The sequence below is a fragment of the Dermacentor variabilis genome, chromosome 2 (genome assembly GCF_050947875.1).
Source record: "Dermacentor variabilis isolate Ectoservices chromosome 2, ASM5094787v1, whole genome shotgun sequence".
NCBI classification, from domain to species: domain Eukaryota; kingdom Metazoa; phylum Arthropoda; class Arachnida; order Ixodida; family Ixodidae; genus Dermacentor; species Dermacentor variabilis.
The window spans coordinates 43,860,330-43,879,340 of record NC_134569.1 but is presented as its reverse complement, the minus strand read 5'-3'; the positions used below and the strand labels follow the sequence as shown (position 1 = coordinate 43,879,340).

At 48.9% G+C, this 19,011-nt stretch overlaps 1 protein-coding gene across 1 annotated transcript in view; it reads right to left on the bottom strand.

The window, feature by feature from the left end:
- The window catches only part of LOC142571724 (solute carrier family 23 member 1-like), a 67,371-nt gene that overhangs the window by 19,749 nt on the left and 28,611 nt on the right, over positions 1–19,011 (bottom strand). The window contains exons 2-3 of the mRNA XM_075680278.1: positions 2,920–3,150; positions 2,480–2,653 (exon numbers count right to left, since the gene is read on the bottom strand). Coding sequence (XP_075536393.1) covers positions 2,480–2,653; positions 2,920–3,150 — 405 coding nt within the window. The remainder of the gene's footprint in view (positions 1–2,479; positions 2,654–2,919; positions 3,151–19,011) is intronic.

Below are 19,011 nucleotides of genomic sequence, written 5' to 3'. Positions count from 1 at the left end.
CTTCACGTTGGCCAGATAAGCACCACGAGTCGCCATACGCTCTGACCGTCATGGTTGCAGCGCGCTGCGTTTTCTTAGAACAGACCATATACTTTTATAGACTATATAGAACAGACTATATATATATATATATATATATATATATATATATATATATATATATATATATATATACCTTTTTTTCCGAAGAAGGGTGCCTTACGGTGTAGAAAGAAAACTACAAAAGAAAAACTTGTAAATATGAGTGCAATACTGAATCGTGCAGGAAGTCCAGCAAGTCTCTGTAGTTGGAGTCGTCCTGACTCCGCTCGCTGAAGTCAGCGTGCCGGTGTCGCTGCGGAGACGAGACCGTCTGAGCGAGGGCTCGTGACAATATATATGCACGCGCGTGTGCAGCTAGCCAGGTGGTATTATAGTCTCGCCTTCCAGTTAACCTTTTTTCCCCCAAAAGCATCACTCGCGCATTGCGAGGCAGAACTAAGTGGAACGCCAACGACTAGAAGAACGTTACCTGCGCGACGAGCAAGAAGGCTCAGTTAGTCACCAAATTAAACTGAATACATTTTGTTTATCATTCACTTTCGGGACCATATTCGCAGCATGGCTGTCTCGTAACAGGAACCGCTCTCAGCATTTCTGGTAAGTGAGCATGAGTTTCTCAGCGTCTGGATTTAAACAGGGTAACAGCGCAAGGAACAGGGCGAGCAGAAGGAAACGTTCCGTCCGTTTCCTTCTGTTCGTCCTGTTTTTTCTTGCGCTGCTACTCTATTTATCTTCAACATGTACCAACCGGCCAAGTCGGCGCTATTGTGTCTAGCTTTAGTTTCGTAATCACAATATAGGCCTTAAAGTGAATGAGGAAAAATGTATGCAGTTTAATTTTAGTGACTAGCTAACTGAACATTCCTACTTATCGCACAGATATGGGTTCTCTCTTCAAGTAATTCACGAGAGGCGCAATTACGTTATCGTCCGCCTGTTATATGTAACAAAAGATACATCTCTCACCACTTTCTCCCTTCCCCAAGAAAAAATAAACTAGCAAAAATACGTAGTGTGTATTTACGGGATATCTATGGCAAGTACGAGCGAGGTCACGGCATCAAATACCGGTGGCCACATTTAGATGATAGCGAAATTAAAAAAAAGAAGAAAAACGCCCATATACCGTGCAGTGGGTGCATGTTAAAGAATCTCAAGTGGTAGAAATTAATCTGGAGTCACCCACTATGGTGTGCCTGATAATCAGAACATCGTTTTAGGTTGAGGAACCTCAGAGTTTAATTTTCATGCAAAAGAAAAGAAACAGAAAAGAAAGTACGACGAAAATAGTACCGTGACAAGCGCAAATAAAACGAACAGACGCGCAAGAAGGAATTCGAAAGGTGCTTTCACCCACAAACGCTATGAACGCTCCCGCGTGTCACGCTATTAAGCTTCGTCGTTTTTCGTCGTCATCATGACAGAACTGTTCCAACTTGCGCAAGTTACCATCCCGTTAAGTGACATTATGACAGTGGGCGTAAACCTTGTGAGAACAGTAGACCTGCACACGGCCTTGACCTGTAAACACCCTTGGTCTTTTTCAGTCACCAAGATGCCGGGTCCATGACCATCGAAAGCAGCACATCGTAAGGCACGGGACACAGTTGAACACTTTATTTAAAAAAAAAAGCACTGGCATAAGCATTGGATATTGACTCGATAACCCCGTGTAGAAATGCCAGTGCCTCATTCCTGCGTACGCGTGAAACACACCCTTAAGTACATCCGGCATCGAAGGACTCTGCTTAAACTGTAGCCTTTTGATGAAGGCTTCTACCAATGTGTCGCTACATTTTCTTCCGTTTTATTAAATTGTAAACTAGTAGTCAAGGGTTCAACGAGAATATGCTCTGGTGATGATGAAGTTGCGCTCATTGAAAAGTGAAGATGAAAAAACAGAGGCCTTTCGGAGCCTGTTCGGTTTCGTTGGACTCAGACTGAGACCAAGGAATCCGTAGTTTCTTCGAAACGGGTGCAGCACGTTGCCTTGTTAAGTGACCGCAATTTCTTCAGTATTAACTGATGCAATGATTTATATATTTTTTCTTAATATTTGTCATCTAATATCATTTAATAACTAGATGTGAAAAGCAGTAGCCAATTCGCCAGCATACAGCAACAATTGGACATCATTTAATAACTAGGTCTGAAAAGGAGTAGCCAATTCGCCAGCATACAGCAACAATTGGGCTCTCCTATTTTTATGCAGAAAAAAAAAAAGCCTACACCTTTTCGCGCATCTGGGGGTATCGGTTGCTTTCAACGTTATTAGATTGCATCATTTCTAGCCAGTAACGAAACCACGAGCGTAAAGCAAGCACAGTCTGAACCGGCGCCAAGGTAGCAGGCAATTAGAGAGAGAGATAGAGAGAGAGAGAGAGAGAGAGACAGAGAGAGAGGTCAGAGAGAAGGGCGGAGGGGAAGGATTTCTCACCTGGATGACGGGCAGGCGCACGCCGAACGTTGCCTGCAGCAGCGTTCCCAGGCCGGAGACGAAAAGGATGGTGGAGATGAGCTGCGCGCGTGCCGGGTCGTCCTCGGCGATGCACAGGTAGGGCGCCAGCAGGAACGGGTAGCTCACCGTGCCACCCATCATGGTCAGGTAGTGCTGCGCACACACGCCGCAGTCATGCCACCAGCGTGGACTATACGATTCGCGCGCCAACCCCCCACCACGGCATGTTTACGCCTCACTCAAACAGGCAGACGATGCGAGAGGTTCAAGTTTACGAGGGGAACATACCTCACAAATCGAAAACAGAATTGCTTTTATTTATTCATTAGAGAGAATAAACACGGACAAATCTGGCGAGCGCTGTTGTTCGCGTACTTCGCTGTGAGACAGAGAGCTTCAACTGGGGTGGTATCGCGTACCTGGAATCCGAGCAGCAGACACAGGTACCAGGGGGGAGTGTCGTTAACTCTGTAGAGGACGCCGTCGCCCTTGGTCTTCTCCTTGGCCTCGGGAGCGGCGACCAGCACCGAGGTGCCGTTCTGCTTGCCGTTACCCACGGGGGCGCCACCACCGATGAAGGTGGTGGTTCCATTGGCAACGTTCGAGACGCCGCGTCCGTTAGGGGGCTGCGCCTTCGTCGGGACGGGCTCCTGAGCAGTCGTAAAAAGTGAACGTGCCTCTTTGAACACACACGACGCATTCTTTCTTTCTTTTTTTGCGTAGTGTAAGAGTCGCAGCACTGAGGCCAAGCACACACCAATGTATACATCATACAACGACGGTCAAAGCGGGGGTCGTGGAATAAACAAACAAGTCGCTCGAGCTGACTTGTCATTTACTGAGAACGAGGAATTTCCACTTTCCGTCTTTCTAGTTTCGTATAGCAACTGCTGACACTTTGCATGGACTTTGATTTATCAGTCAAGAACCGCGGTGTTCTAGTTAGAAAGAGGCAAACACTTTGATGAGAACGCAGACACCCCATAAATGGACAATATTGTGCGATGCCAAATCAGCGCTACAGGCGCTAAAATACTTTTTAAACAAAGGACCATACTATCTGCTCGTGCTGGAAATCGTCGAACTTTATCACAATGCCGAGTTAAGTGGCCACGTGATCACCTTTCAATGGGTGCCTAGCCATTGTGGTGTTTTTGGTAATGAACTCGCTGACAGTGAGGCAAGATCGGCCTCCTCTTCTTCTGATGAAGTACGGATTGCCTACTCGCGACCTGACACCAACTCCATGATCAAGGCACTCATGCAGGACCTTACAAAGGCTTACAGAGCCCAATCTGATAACATTCACAGACGTCTACATTGACCCAGACGGTAAATTCTGTTTGCCCCCGAAGCTTACACGGAGCAAAACATCATTGCTACACAGGATTCGGCTCGGCGTTGCTTTCACCCGTCGCTACGCACACCTCATCGGCCAATCGAACAGCCCTGATTGTGTACACTGCCAGATGCCGGAAACACTGCAACACGTACTGTGCGCTTCGCTCGAGCATATATGCTCTGTCTAACGTCCTTCGCTCTGTCTAAAACTGTCTAACGTCCTTCGCTCCAGCATATATGCTGGAGCGAAGGACGTTAGACAGTTTCTTAGCCAGTGTTGGCAGGCAACTACTGTCGGAGGAAGCTATCCTCGGCCCATGGCCTGACACTGCAATTTCAATGCGTGCAACAAAAGTATTGTTGGAGTTTCTGCAGGACACCAAGCTCGACGAGCGGCTCTAGCGAGGCAACTGTCTCATGTACATAAGCACTCACCACTTCTCTTATCATCATCATCCATTCCAATACTTTCACTCCCCTTCCCTCTTCCCCAGTGCAGAGTAGCAGACTAGAGCGCACTAGCTCAGGTCGACCTCTCTGTCTTCCCTATCAATAAATTCTATTCATTCATTGATGTAGATTGTAGACGATTCGGCGGCCCCCTTCGCGATACCGAGCGATAGGATGGGCAAACGAAACCGTTTGCTGAGACCCTCTTTTGACCAGGACTAGCCAACCCGCGCACGTGCGCGCCCACGCTGCCGGAAGTGGAACCGACACACCGCTTAGGCGACCCCGCTGAGTTCTTTCCTTCACGCGTCCGCCATCCATCGGAACTTCGCTCCATCTCGCCGCACTTCCTTCTTTTACTGCTGGCCCCGCGAACTTGGCCTCACGCGTGTCCGGCCAAAGCCACCTAGAAAGGTGGCTTTGGTCCGGCCCGCTTTTGATTGCTCTTAAACTCGAGTCGGGCTACCGTGTCGCTGCCGATAAGAAGCTATGACTACGACATAGCACTCCGTACTTAAAATATGCGATCCTGCCCAAGGCGATATACCGTTTGCTGCACAAAAATTTAAATAACTTGTTAACGAGAGACGTGACACTCTGTACGCGCATTCCGCTCATCCCCAGGGCGAGGAGTAGTTTGTACCATTAACGCTTATATTTTTAACTTTTTGTTCGCGCAGCATTACTGCCGTAGCGTTCGTCCTTGCGTGGTGAAAAAACAGCGCAACTTTATACGGGCGAAGAAAGAAGACAGACACACATCATTTTTCATTGAATGCGGGTAGGCGATTCGCACTTGCATGTGCGGTGGTCCTACGGATGTGCAACCGGCCGCGTTTCTGGGCTAGCACAGCACACTGCTGCGACCAGGCGGTTCTCCTTGAACCGGCGCACTGTTGTGGAGCGCTTCACAATTATCAGGACACGGCGCTCTCAGTTGAAACGCGTAACGAACGCAAAGAAAGGGAGACCGGGCGGCGCACCGATTCCCTTTTATCTGAGTCGTTATCTATGCAGTCCCAATAATATGACTCAGACCAAGGTTGCCAGCGCCAGACGCGCCCTGTGTATTCTTCAACGTTGTCGCGTGGCGGAGAAAAAAAAAGGAAAAGAAGAAAGACGGGCGAGTGGTACGTAAGATAAGAGGCGTGCAGATGTCCGGGTGACATCTTTGTAGAGCCACCGTGCACCTTGAAGGTCTCGCTCTTACGCTGGCGCGCGCACAGCGCCGTTCGTTCTCCTTCGTCCTTCCCACTATTATGTTTCGCCAAGTAGTGAGCGAGGTGTCTGGATTGTTGCGCCGTGAAGCGGGCGGGAAAGCTCCAAGTGAGTCAAGGACGATCGTTGAGGAGGAGAACGTGCGCGCCGAGAAGGCTTTCCGTTCGCGCCTACCTCGCTCGCTACGCTTCGTCGCTTGCTCGTCGGGTTGCACTTTGTTTCGTGGTTCCCGTTTCCTAAATGTCCTGCTCACATCTTTCCTATTTTCATAGTGGCCGCTTCTGATTCAAACTTCATTCCGACATCTGGGACGCCCAGGGCCGTGGCCGAAAAGTCACGACACGGGCTTGACGAACTGTTAATACCTCAGTTAATCTTCGTGGCGCCTTTCGCAGTCATCATCCTCACCACATCATCATCATCGTCGTCATCATCATCACCATCGTCGTCGTCGCCATACTGTTTCGTTGATAGAAGTCTCCAGAAAAAAAAAATAAGTGTCAAGTGTTGAGACCAAAAGAACTCTATCCACTTCCACTCGGGATTAGAAACCGGAGTCCGCAACCAACCAGCTGGATTACCGTCGCCACGTGCTGCAGTGGCTCAGTGGCCATGACATTCTGTTGCTGAGTGCGAGGTCGCGGGTTCGATTCCCAACCGTAGTGACCGCGTTAAAGTGGAGCTGGAACGCGAACACGCTCGTGCGCCGCCGTGCTGTGGGTGCGCGCTAAAGGGCACCGGTGGTCCAAGTTAACCCGGAGCCCTAGACTACATTGTCCCTCATATCCTACTATGAGCCTTGGTACGTTAAACCCAATAAATTATTTACTTAACCTAATTATTTTAATTGAGTTTAATTAAATTTCTCGTGGTAATAGGAAACGTTGTAATCGTGCCGTCATCGTCGTTGTGTTGCCGTCGTCGTTAGCCTCGTAATGATCTTATTGCTATCGAAACAGCTGAACACTAAGACCGATATGTTTTTACAGGAGGGATTACTAGGGCATGAAATCACAAAATTCGAGGTCTTCGGCGTCTCTTTGTGCTGTGTTGTCGCCACGAGCCGTAAATGCACCGGAACCTGCGCGCAACTCGTGTGCGAAATTCCCCCCTAAACTGCCCACGCCGAAGTGTTTTTCCCGTCGAACTGAACAGTAATGTGTTTGGACCACCTGTTGCCGTTTTATTGCAGCGCCGGCAGCCAACGGAAAGCGTTTTTCCGGGTAACGACGTCCGGTTCTTAAAGTGGCACCGCGCGCTGTTGCCCTCCAAATCAGGAAGGGCGCCTACTCTGTTGATTTACTGCTCGAATACATACATATAGACTCATTCCACTTAGAGCCTGAAACCATAGCCAAGTGACTTAATGCTATAGTCCTGGTGCCCTACGGCGCAGATCAGTTACTCACATGTGACAACAAATCTACGCAGAAAGGCAGAGAGATCAGCAGCGGCAATTGCTTGTTGGCCGTATATTGAAGCTTCTATTTAATACATACTTGCCGCACCATTCGAAAAAAAAATAAAAATAAATGCTGCTTAAGTATGTCGGGCAAGTTTGCTACTGCTGACCTTGCTGTCATATAGCAAGTTCCGCAAACACTGGAATGCACTCCCGTAGCTGCGCGCTTGAGATATGTTGCGCTTCACTCGGCCACAGAGCGGCCGGATCCTATGTACCTTTGCTTAGGTGCGGGACGTGTACAATGAAAGCAAAATATTAATTGTCAGCAGAGACCCTGGACATACTAAATCAGGTGGCAGCGTCTCTGCATGGTGCATATGCTTGCCGACACATTCGCCGTCCACCGAGGAAAGTGATCAGCCTAACCAAGATAGCAAATTAGTACCTTTGAATTAATGTGGTACACCTCCCCTTGTTAAACGTCAGCACTAGACCACATGTGGTGTACCAAACAGCCGTTCAGATTCTTATCATCTTTTCACGGTACGTGTCCATTTATGAGTCAAAATAGTTCTTCGAACGGTGTCGACACTGAACGAGAAAAAGTCATTTCTGTCTCTTCTATACGCACACCTATGAGAATTTTGTTTTCCTCAGAGAAAAAAAAAAAGAAAAGGAAACGAGAAGTTAGCGCTTATTACAGTAAATAGCGATGCCAGAAACGGCGAGTTTCAACCATCTTGCAGTTGCTCTTTCCTAGAGAACTCTCCTTGCCACGTGTGTAGCCCCTGATATCGTATTCCGTTTTCGTCGCAACCGCCGCAGGCTAGGTTGTAGCAACCAGTGCTATGTGGAGCCGACTTGAAACAGCTGGCTGACGAGATGCCGTTTATAGCTCGGTGGACAGGGCGTTTTTTTTTTCGGAACCCGCAAAAGCCATCGACGGCAATCAACGGGGCAAGAACTGGCTTTCACACCATGGAAAAAAAAAAAAAAAGCCGTGCTTGGGGCCCGTAAAGTTATATTTTCCATGCACAGCTGTGACCGGAGAGTGCGCGCAGGCGAGATAGAGAGAGATGGGACAGGTACTGAGGTACGTAATCTAACTGGAAAACTGGTTGCACCTGAATTGCTAGCTTACATTAAAGAAAGGCGAATGTCAATGAAAATAGAAAGGGAATAGAGGCATTGCGCGCGCACATTCACTATGCATTCAAAGGTGCTATAGTGGATATCTGTTTCGGATGCAGGTCTAGCCTAGGACGACTGGGATCCCTGTATCTTAGCTCGTGTCTATGCCCTGTCGTCCAGTTGGCTTACGGCCACGCGTGGAGACCATCTTTGGTCATCAAGAGAACTTGATTCGTGGTTATTAAAATGAACGTCACAGTGCGAACGGATTCGCCAGTAAGGATCCGCGTTCAGATACTGGCATCTGTATTCTGCTCTAAGAACTGCCCTCATATATGAGATTATTTCGCCTTCCGAAAGCGCGTGTACCTATAGAGTGTAGTATCGCCTCTTCGCAACATACCCGTCAACCGGACGGATTTTTGTCCCCGCTGCCAAAAACAGCGAAGTTGGCGCAGCCTCCGGTGACAGCGGAACAGAGCATGCGCTAAACATGCCATTAGACGGAACAAGTGCTTGCTTCGTTTTCAACAGAAACTGTGACAGAACAATCGAGCTCCAGGAGAGGTGCAGCAGAATAAAAAAAGTTAAACAAAAGAAAAGAGAGTGGGAGGAGAGTGCGGCGTTTCCGTCGAGCGCCCACATCCTTCCTCGATGGCTTCTCTGCTTACTTTTCGGTGTAACTCAAACAGTAGGCGGATGCAGAGGAAGAGCCCGACACACACGGAGGGCTGTGCGTGTGTCTTGCCCTGCCTCTGCGTCCATGCACTATTGCGCTACACCGAAAAAACCTTCGTCGTACTTCAAACCCAAATCTCAACACTGATCCACACTGCTTGCGGTCGGGTTCGTCTACTTCAAGTTGCTTTTAACTTTATTTCACGTTATAGACACCTGCCTCAATGGCTTAATAAGGTTATCGCGTTCCGCTGCAAAGCATGAAGTCGAGGGTTCATTTACCAGCATCAACCACATTCCGATGGGGGGCGGAATGCAAAAACGTTCGTGCAGCCTACATAGGTACGAGTGCCCATAAATGACACCAGGTGGTGACAGTAATCTGGAGCCATTTACTATCACATCTATATGAGGTATTACTTAAGCGCGTTAAAACCAATGAACGGATTCAAGCAAGCACGCAACCAATCGCGTCACAACACGCCATAACACACACAATATATGCGGCGTTGGAGGCAAAGTGTGCTTGACGTGGGCTCTACATCCGCACAGGACTCGGAAAAGACACCTGTCCCGAGTTCCAGAAAGTCAAGAAGTTGCATTCAATTCCTATAGCGACATGAAGTCTGCTTTGCTCTTATTTCTGCCGTAACGTCGAGAATTTCGAAACGCACTGTCTTTTATCGCCTTCTATAGGGCTCCGTTTCGAATCCTCAGTGCGTTCTTTTCCGGTTTTGCCCCGGCCGGCGTGTAAGGGGAATTCGTGCGAACAGTAAATGCGAAACGAACAAGAAAGACGACAGAGGCACGGAGAAAAATATGTTGAGATAAAACAGAGAAAGAAGAAAACGAAGTCGGGCACTGACGGCTACTGAATGCAGATTTCCCGCGGCACTGCAAACTGTGTCGAGAATGTGGCCCAGAGCGATGGAGAGACGGAATGGAGAGACGGAGAGTTTAAACAAGCTCGAGTCACCCGGAACCAGCTATGTATATCTGCCGAGTATCAGTAGAAGCGAATTATAGCGTTTCCTAAAATTACTAGACGGAACTCTGGCGCTGCGATTACCACCATGGGAATCAGTAAAAAAATGCTGGGGTATTATGCGCCAAAACCACGATCTGATTATGAGACACACCATGCATAGTGGAGGACTCTGGGTTAATTTTGACCGCCTGTGGTTCTCTAACATAGATCCAATGCGTGGGACAGGGGATTTATTTTGCATTTCACCTCCATCGAAGTGCGGCTGCCGTGGCGGGATTTGATACCGCGACCTCGTGCTTGGCAGCGCAACGCCAAAGCCACTAGGTAACGTCAGATCTTCGTGCTTGTGGCTTCAGAAGCTCTTGTGGCTTTGTTTAGTGCGCTTTGTCTGCTTTCATTGGCCTGAATTTTAACGCAATCTATACATTTTTAATGCAGATGCAGATAGATAATCGCTGCGAATGAAAGTTGTTCCGCCTGTCCATGCGTCCGTGGCGTAATAGCTTTAATATCGGGCTTCTGTGCTAGATGTCTCGTGTTAGAATCCTGCTGTCGGATAATTTTAATAATGCTTATTTAATGATTTTTAACGCAGTAGTTTCTTCAAAGTGATAAATTTACAAAGTCACAAACCTTTTAACTCCAGAAGGCTCTCAAGCAGATCACAGGCCTTATAACGTAAAACTATTCCAATATTTTTTATTCCAATCTCCTGACGTCAAATTTGCGTAACCGACGATGCAAGCATCGACTGGTGACCCGCAGCGTTACCTGAACAGCCCACTCAAACGCTCTCCTAGTCTATAGGAGGTGCACTTTGCTTTCAAAATGTATAACATTGCTATATTGAGCGGTTTTTCGATTGTGATTAGCTGCCAGGAGGCGAGAAGAACGCTGAAGTGGAGAGGGTATCGATGGAGCCGAGCCAGCGCAGTGAGAATAGATAACCGGATGAAGAGGGTAATGCCGACGTCTGCACTGGTCCGCTACACGTTGCTTTGCTTGCGGTGGCTGGTCGAAAATCGCGGCGGCGTGCATCGGAAGGTTAAGAATGCGGCTAAAACGGAGCCTCAGCAAAGAAGAGTTGGCAGAGTGTGGTCGTAAGCTAGCCCAAAGTGTTCGAAAACGTTACACGGCCACACGCAAGGTTTTATTATAAGCAAATAAACCCATGCTCTTCAACAGGTGCGAGTAGCCAGTGCCTGAGCGATCGGCTTACAATCCCCTTATCAAAAACCGACGCTGCAAGAAAGCTTCATATTGTGGCTGAAGCTATGACACACAAATACTGGTCTTCTCCCAACCTCCCGAAGTGTCATCTTCATAGGCTGGATCTATCCTTAAAGCTACAAGTCCCATAAAAAATTTCCCGCTCTGAGGCGACAGTATTGTGCCGCCTCTGGCTCGGGGTGGCATTTACGAAGGCCTACTCCTTCCGCATTGGAATGGGGAATACGCCCATGTGCGACTCTTGCGGAACCACAGAAACGATTGAAGATATCCTATGTATCTGTTCCCAATATGACGTTGAGCGCGAAGCTCTCCGGGCAGCACTGAACCAGCTGGACTCTAGACCATTCTCCGTAATGAAGATCCTTGGACCCTGGCCAAATGCTTCGATGGCACAGAAAGCCACGAAAGCGCTATTGAAATACCTCAAGTCGACAGGTCTTGGGAACCGTGCGTATACTTGGTGCGAACCTTCCACTGTGCGCAAAACTTTGCTCTCCCCCCTCTCTCTTCATTCATATTCCCTTCCCCCCAGTGCATGCGTAACAAACCGGACGTGCGCCTGGTTAACCTGCCTGCCTTTCCTCTCTTTCTCTCTCTCTCTCTGAGCGATCGGTGGCAGCCATCTTTTATTCCTTTCGGAACGGGGCAGCCTGCGGCTATTCAAAAGAAAATTCAGTTTTGTTCGGCATATTAATGCATTTTTAACGCGTACACGTCACTTTGACGCGGATGAGTTTTCGGGGTTTTGTGACGTCCCGTGGCAGGCAGGTGAAGTGGGTGCAGCCTTAAACTTTTGACCAGTAGGAGAGGGCCAATGGCGAAAAGGCGTCGAATCAGAAATAACTAATTTTCTTTCGTTCGGTCCAATCATGCATAATCGGTGTGTACGTCATATCAGATGGATAGCTATCGCGGTTTTCGTGACGTTGCGTGACAGATAAGCGAAGTGGGGGTGGTCCAAAAAAAGGTTTTGACCAATCGCGGAGGGCTGATTGCAGAATTGGAATAGAAAAGTTTGGAATAGCTTTACGTTATAGCGCCATACATCACTGCATCCAGAAGGGAGCCAGGACCTTCTCTCTCGATCCGCCATGGGAGTAAGCGGACAAAAGTTAGCTTTCTTGAGCATGAAAGTGTCACGTGCATTGATGATGCGATTACATTTTTTATCAAGTCTACAAGGCCTGCAATGTGGTAATAACACGCGTGCGCTTACGCCATTTGTAGCCGTTATTGCCTACATAAAACAATCACAGAAAGGAGAAAGAAAGCTAGCTAAACAAAGGGTGAAAAGCTCGAAGCTGGGTCTGCTGTGCACTAAATCATTTGCGTTACACTGTCGTCGTCAGGCGACTTCCTCCTCTCGCTGGGCTTTAACCTAACAGCGTGTAAATTAAGTCTAAATCTAAACAACTATACGTGAACTCGGTGAAAAGTCGGTCGGCGCACCTGAGTTTAAAAGGGAGATATCAATGGACAGAATACAATGTTCAACCGACTTGGTCAGTTTTAACACTGCCCCGAAGAGTACAATGAGCATTAAAATCTCCTACTAAAACAAATGGCTGTGGTAATTGATCTGTTAAGTTTTCTAAGTGTTTAGTAGAAAAATGGGTATGGCGGTGGCATATGCAGTGAACAAATGGTGACGGTTTTATGCTACAGAATGGTGACGCCTACGGCCTCGAAAGATGTATCCAATTGGACATTTCCGGTAGGAGTACCGCCCTGCAGGACTATAGCGACTCCTCCTGACAAACGGCTGGAATATTTGCAGTCCCTTCGGACAACGGTGAAACCTTTGAGAATTTGACTATTTTTCGGACCGAGATTCGTTTCCTGAAGACACACTGCAACTTGCGAAAAGGTGTTTATGATGTATTTGATGTCACCTATATTGTGTATGAGACCTCTATAATTCCATTGTACAACGAAAGCCATGGTTGTAAAACGAAAAAAAGAAAGTCACCGCCTAAGTACTCCGTACAGATGATTAACCAGCAAAGCGGAAACGTACGGCCCCGGTGTTTATCACTGGGTTATCCTGACGGTTTATTAGACGACGACTTGGTAGGCTGCCGGACCCTCGGTACGCCGTTGCTGCTTGCGCTCGGCTGGCTGCACGCGCCTGCACACGCCGCGCGCCTTTCAGCGCATGCGCTCTAACGAAATCTTCGGCCACCCAATCCTCCAAGAGATCGAACGCATGTATACACTCCAGCAATGTGCAGTGGCAAGCCACTGCGCCATCGCGGTTTTGCGTCTGGCAGACTCCAAGGGTAGCGGTTTCTGTACAGTGGACGGAGACAACGTTGTGTGAATTTCAAAAAAAGAAAGCGACGTCCTTGAAAAGATCACTGGGTCTGCGATTAAGAGAACGCTGCCGACGCAGTAAAAGAATTCAAAGCAGAATTGATCGCTAAAGTCTGCTGATTAGCATTGACCTTTTTTTGCCTTTTGACAAAAGAACGTCGTCGGTGCTCTTTCTAGTGCCTCTAGCTTTCCACCAATATTATATCACTCCCTCTGAGCCACTATACCACGCATAGATGCGGCCTTGAAGGGCGTTTGATTTCATCCCTGTTATTTTCGTTTAAGCATAGATGTGCGCTGAAGGAGGTGAGGTAAAGTGAGGATGGCGGCATAGCGCGGAGTGACGCTGTGCCGCCAGCCTCACTTGCACTATTGCACTTCCACTATCACTCTCTATTGATGGACTTCCCCGCGCAGTCTTATACGCACTCTGCCTACATTCGGAGGCACGCGTGCCACACTGTCGCACACTCCGAGCACGGTTTGCGACATACTCTCGACTCCGACAATTCGAGAGTGGCGTCAGGAACTTCGCACTCTCTTGTTTTTATTTGTGCCTGTAAAAAAAAAAAAGTCCTCCGCTTTTATTACTAGAACATGTTTCACTTGTCGGAAAGAAACGCACAAGCGTTCTTGCAGCGTTCACGCTTTGGCGAGCATCCGGGAACGCGGAAAGGGGCGGTTGATTGGCAGAGTGTACATTTGTCGTGACTGCCTGCTTGGCTGGCGAGGCGCGACGCGACGCCGGAATCCGGTTTCATGGAACTGTAGCGTTGTACGTCATTGAAGTTGGTAAATGCGCCGCACTTGTTCTTTTCCACAGAGTATGCATCGTGCGACGACGTTGTCGTAGGCGTACCTTGCAGTTGTAGCCTGCATGAGTGCTAAGGAGAAACGCCCTAACAGCAAGGGGTGTGTGTGTGGGGGGGGGGGGGGGGCGAAGAGAAGAGAAAAGAAAGCACGTGGACGGTTTCCTCCACGGTGTGAAATATGGCAGGTAGGCGGATAGGCGTGCACCGTCAGAAATTGGCGGCCAGGATCGTGCGATTACAATGCCTATATCTTTGTTGCTCATTGCCGCCTATTTCCACCCTATTTGATCACCTTCGTCGAACAATAACAGTTGGCGTGGGTAAAACCGATACATAAGAAAAAGAAATTATATCAGTGGCTTCGCGCAGCGAGAACACTCAGAAGAGACAGTGTGATTTACGTGACATAGAGCGGAAGAGGTCAGCCGAATGCCGTAACTCGCTGATTGTGTAGCAGGAGGCAGCCTTTACACGAGCTCGCAATTATGCGTACTAGGGCGTGCAGGAGTTGGTGCAATCCGGTGGTTATACGCGGAATCCTCGCCGCTCTTTCGCCGATGCCTTTCGTTCTTCGCCACACATATGTGCACGTGTGGGCGGAAATGCAATGATCCGTGCAACAATGCATTTGCGCCTCTTACGAAAGTATGCCTATTAACTATGACGCAAGAAAATATGGATCTAGGGGTATTGCAATATGCCAATATGTAAAGCCATCATGCTGCGCTAATCTTGGCCTTCGTCGTGACTCAGTTGCTATGGCTTTGCGCGGCTGAGCACGTGGTCGTAGAATCCTTGGCCTTCATCGGACTTATTTGTCAGTCAGTGGGTCGGTCAGCATTCATTTTGAAAGGAACGACAGTGAGCCTGCTCGCTTTGCCCAAACCATATGGCCCAAAGACACCGCTGGTCCGCCAGGCAATTTCAAGGCTGATACTTTCGAAGCAGCAGCACAGAGCTTGCGTGCTGCGTCCAAGGCCCAGACGAAGGCTGCCCACTCGTATCGCGGCAGGTGTTGTGGCCGTGAAGCACGAAGGCAACACACTACATCACAAATTGGCTCCACTTCCCCTGTTGTCATCCGAGAAGGAGAGAAGCTTATTCACTTTCCAAGGAAATATCTCCTGCAACATATCTTGCGCCTAATGGGAATCGGACACAACGCCAAATGCGCCCGCCTCTCGCCATACACGACGCTCAACAGAAGCGCAGTGGATTGGGCTAATCGCGTCTTTTATGCCAAGCTGTATACGACGCACTTCCACTCTCTTGACGGACGTCTTGATCCGGGACGACTAAGGTATGGGTATCAAAGATCAGACGTGGACGGGGGATCTAATTGTTCAGCGGTATAGATGGCAAGTAATGGTAAACCTATCACGACTGTTTGCTGCAGAGGCTGACAGGCTGTAGCACTCACATAGACGGCAAGTAATGGTAAACCTATCACGACTGTTTGCTGCAGAGGCTGACAGGCTGTAGCACTCACGGGTCATCCGGGACGCTCCTACCTCCCCCCCCCCCCCCCCCCCCGCAAGTTCCTAATGTAGGCGTCGACTCGCGCTCACCTGTCTCGGTGCCCGCGCGCGCCGATTATCATTAGACGGGGGCGCGCACTACACTGGCACTTTGCCGAAGTTGTACGCAGTGACCAAGGCTACACCCAGTTAACGCACCGGCGTTGTATGTGTGTGCGTGTCCTTGGACGCAGCTCCGCGAGTGACTTGCGCTATGCCATCGGCGACGGCGCGCGATTTCTCTTGTCTCGCTGCATGCGAACACGCCCGTTGGCGGGAGCCGCCTGCATCACTTGGCTCCTTGCCTTTTATAGATTCTTCCCCACACCGTGCGTCTTGGAGGACCGGGTATTCTTGGACTAACGGTCATAGCTATACCACGTGTCGCGGCGCGGAGCTTTAGACGGGCGCCGTGTGATGCTTTCATTAGGCGCCTCTTTTAATGGTCCGTCATGAGGAACGCATCCGGCTGTTTCGACATTGAGGTATAACAGCCTGCAAGGTAGCTTAGCGAGAGCATGCTTAGCACTTGTCACAAAAGTGAGACAGCAGGTCTAATGTCGAGCAATGAGGGAGTCTTATAGAAGCACGTCTTCCTCAGGCTTTCGCAGCGTTTGAACGGTTTGAATTTTTTGTATTTTACTACGAAAAACCAATAGGACCATTCACCGGGAGCGGAGAAGTATTCTCCTTCCGTACCTAGGCGGAAGAAAGCAATTGACCTGAGAAAACAAATTTGAATAATTTTTTCTCATTACATCCCTCACCTCCGCTTTCCCATTTTGTACAATACAGGTTCCACGGACCAACGCAGCGACAGTGCAACCAGCGCAGCTTTACGCATAGCTATTAGGCAGAAAAAAGCAGGCGGTGGCGGTGGTGGTATTGTGCATTTTCTTGGCCAACTTCACCTTGGTAGCCTTGTTACCGGCTGCATTTGCACCGCCCCACTCGCACTAGCCAACGTGAAAGTTTCGTTACAGAAGTGAGTAGCAGATATTGGGGATTACGAATCAAACTAGGCATTTCACCATGCTGTGGCCTGTTGCCGATGCGCCACGCGCTATTGAAGAACGCCATATACGACACTAAGCTTCTCGGAGAACACAATTCAGCCCTACGTTCTACATGTTACAGCACTTAAGCCAGAATCCAATGTATACCGTTGATCAGCCTGAAAGTGGAATCGAACGACGAGCCCAAGGCGCGACTGACAACGCGCTCCAAGCTTCCGCGTTTCCACTAGCAGTCTCTATCCTTTTATTGGCACTAGCAGCGGTACTTGCAACGAGGTCTTAGTCGGCAAGGTGATAGGCCAAAGCGTTTACTTTGCTGTGAAGGGTGGAGGCAGGCCCTTTGTTTGCCGCCGCCCTTGCGAACGCAAAACGAGCAAATCAAAACAGACGGAAACTATATACGGCTGCGGGAAACTGAAAGGACCACCCGTGGAACCACCTTATCTGTCTTCGGTTACGCCCGCCTGAAACAAAGACCGTCAGGCAACGGCAGGCCATTGCTTTCCGCCCAACCTTCCGGCTATATATATATATCTATAGTGCCGGAAATGTTTAACTCGGCGTCGTTAGAAGAGTGCAGCATGGTGGTAGTTACAGAGCCACAATTTGAGGCGATCCACGACCAAATCCGCCAAGCCGTCCGCGCACAAGGAAGGTTCGCAGTTAGTTGGTTCTAGGCCTTCGGTCTCATTTCATCTCTTTTTTGTGTGATTCCATTGATACGCGCTCATTTCCATTCATTAACTTAACAAGAATTGAGTGAAGACAACGAAGGAAAACCTAAACGTATATTGGCCATAGAAGAGTTGTATTGAATGATATTTTCATGTTGAATACGGTATAGGTCGATCAACCTCGGGTATAGTTGATAAGCGATATTCAATCGTGAACAAAATTTTGGAGACTACGCGGGTACCGCGGGAAGAATGCTTTTAAAAAAGCAGCCTATAGTCACGAGCCGGGTCATGCATCCAGAAATCGACCACTGCACTGCATCACTTCCATATACCTCTTCCAGGCTGCACCCCCCTCCCCCAAACAACAACAACAACAACAACAACAACAACAACAACAACAACAACAACAACAACAACAACAACAACAACAACAACAACAACAACAACAACAACAACAACAACAACAACAACAACAACAACAACAACTACATTTTATTCGCTGTTGTCGCAGTCTTAGAACCTTCATTTTGTTCACCGAGGAACAAAGCAGAGTGTTACCGCGGTCCGTCTCAGGTCACATTGTTCCCTAGAAAAATGGATTCGGAATAAAAAATAAATTTGAGCTATTCGCTTCCTGGGTAACTGCGAGATAGGAAATAGCGGAGAGGGTTGAGAGGAGGTTGTCTAGAATTCTCATTATTAGCATTAATTAATTAAATTTTATGATGTCTCTTGGGATATACACTAGCCGTCTTCGGTGATTAGACGGCCTGTCACAACGTTACCTCTCCCCTGTTGCCGTCACCACTCGGACCTGCTGCCAGGCGTGGCCGTATTCCAGGTCGATCAACCTCGGGGACACTTTCATTTTTTCCGTTACGTAACTTCCAGCGCGCAGCCTCGTTTGCGTCACGGGCGTCGTTTCGGTGCACTGGATAGCTATGCGACGTGAAAATAGCTCCCATGGGACGTGTCTCTTATCTTTCATCACGTCCGATTCGGCCAGCCAGCGTGTACTGAAAGCGATGACCCTGAAATGCGATCGGTCACGAATTGCGCATGTTTGTCGCTGCTTACCTAATGAGCTGTTACAGCAACATTGTATAGGACATCGACTATTTATGCCGACAATTATGTATACCGCAGGCTGACCTCTTGTAACACTTTATTGGCACACACGCGCACCCCGGCTAAGCACCGTGGAATTCTCGCTGGCCAATACATTTTCTCGAACTTAACGGCCGGCCAGCAAAACCCAAAGCCATGGCTTTTCAGAATGCTGCACGGTATTATTGAAACGAAGTGTCGGAGAAACGCGCCGGCGCGGAGTCCTTCGTGCACCGACACGCACGGTGTCGGAGCAAATGACCTTTCTGGCACAGCGTCGTCCTTGAAGATCGGACGGGAGGAGGCAGACAAGTGCCCAAAGACGCGCCCGGCGGCAACGCTGGCGGCAAACACGCAGGAGTCATGGGCGGCTTCCGGCTCTGCGCAGGCTGCCAAGTACCGTTAGCGCTCGCGGTATTTAGCGACGGTCATCACCTGAATAGCGGCTTCTAGAGGTACGTTCGCTCTAGCGCGAGCGCAGTCTTGCGAGCATCCTCTGACCATGACTCTTGTTTTCCTCGATTCTCTGGCTATCCCTGAGGACACGTCGAGGTTAGTCGCCGCGTAGTCGCGGCGTCGCTGCTAGTATAGAGCAGTGGCGTATTGTTGATGTCGTAATTAGGAC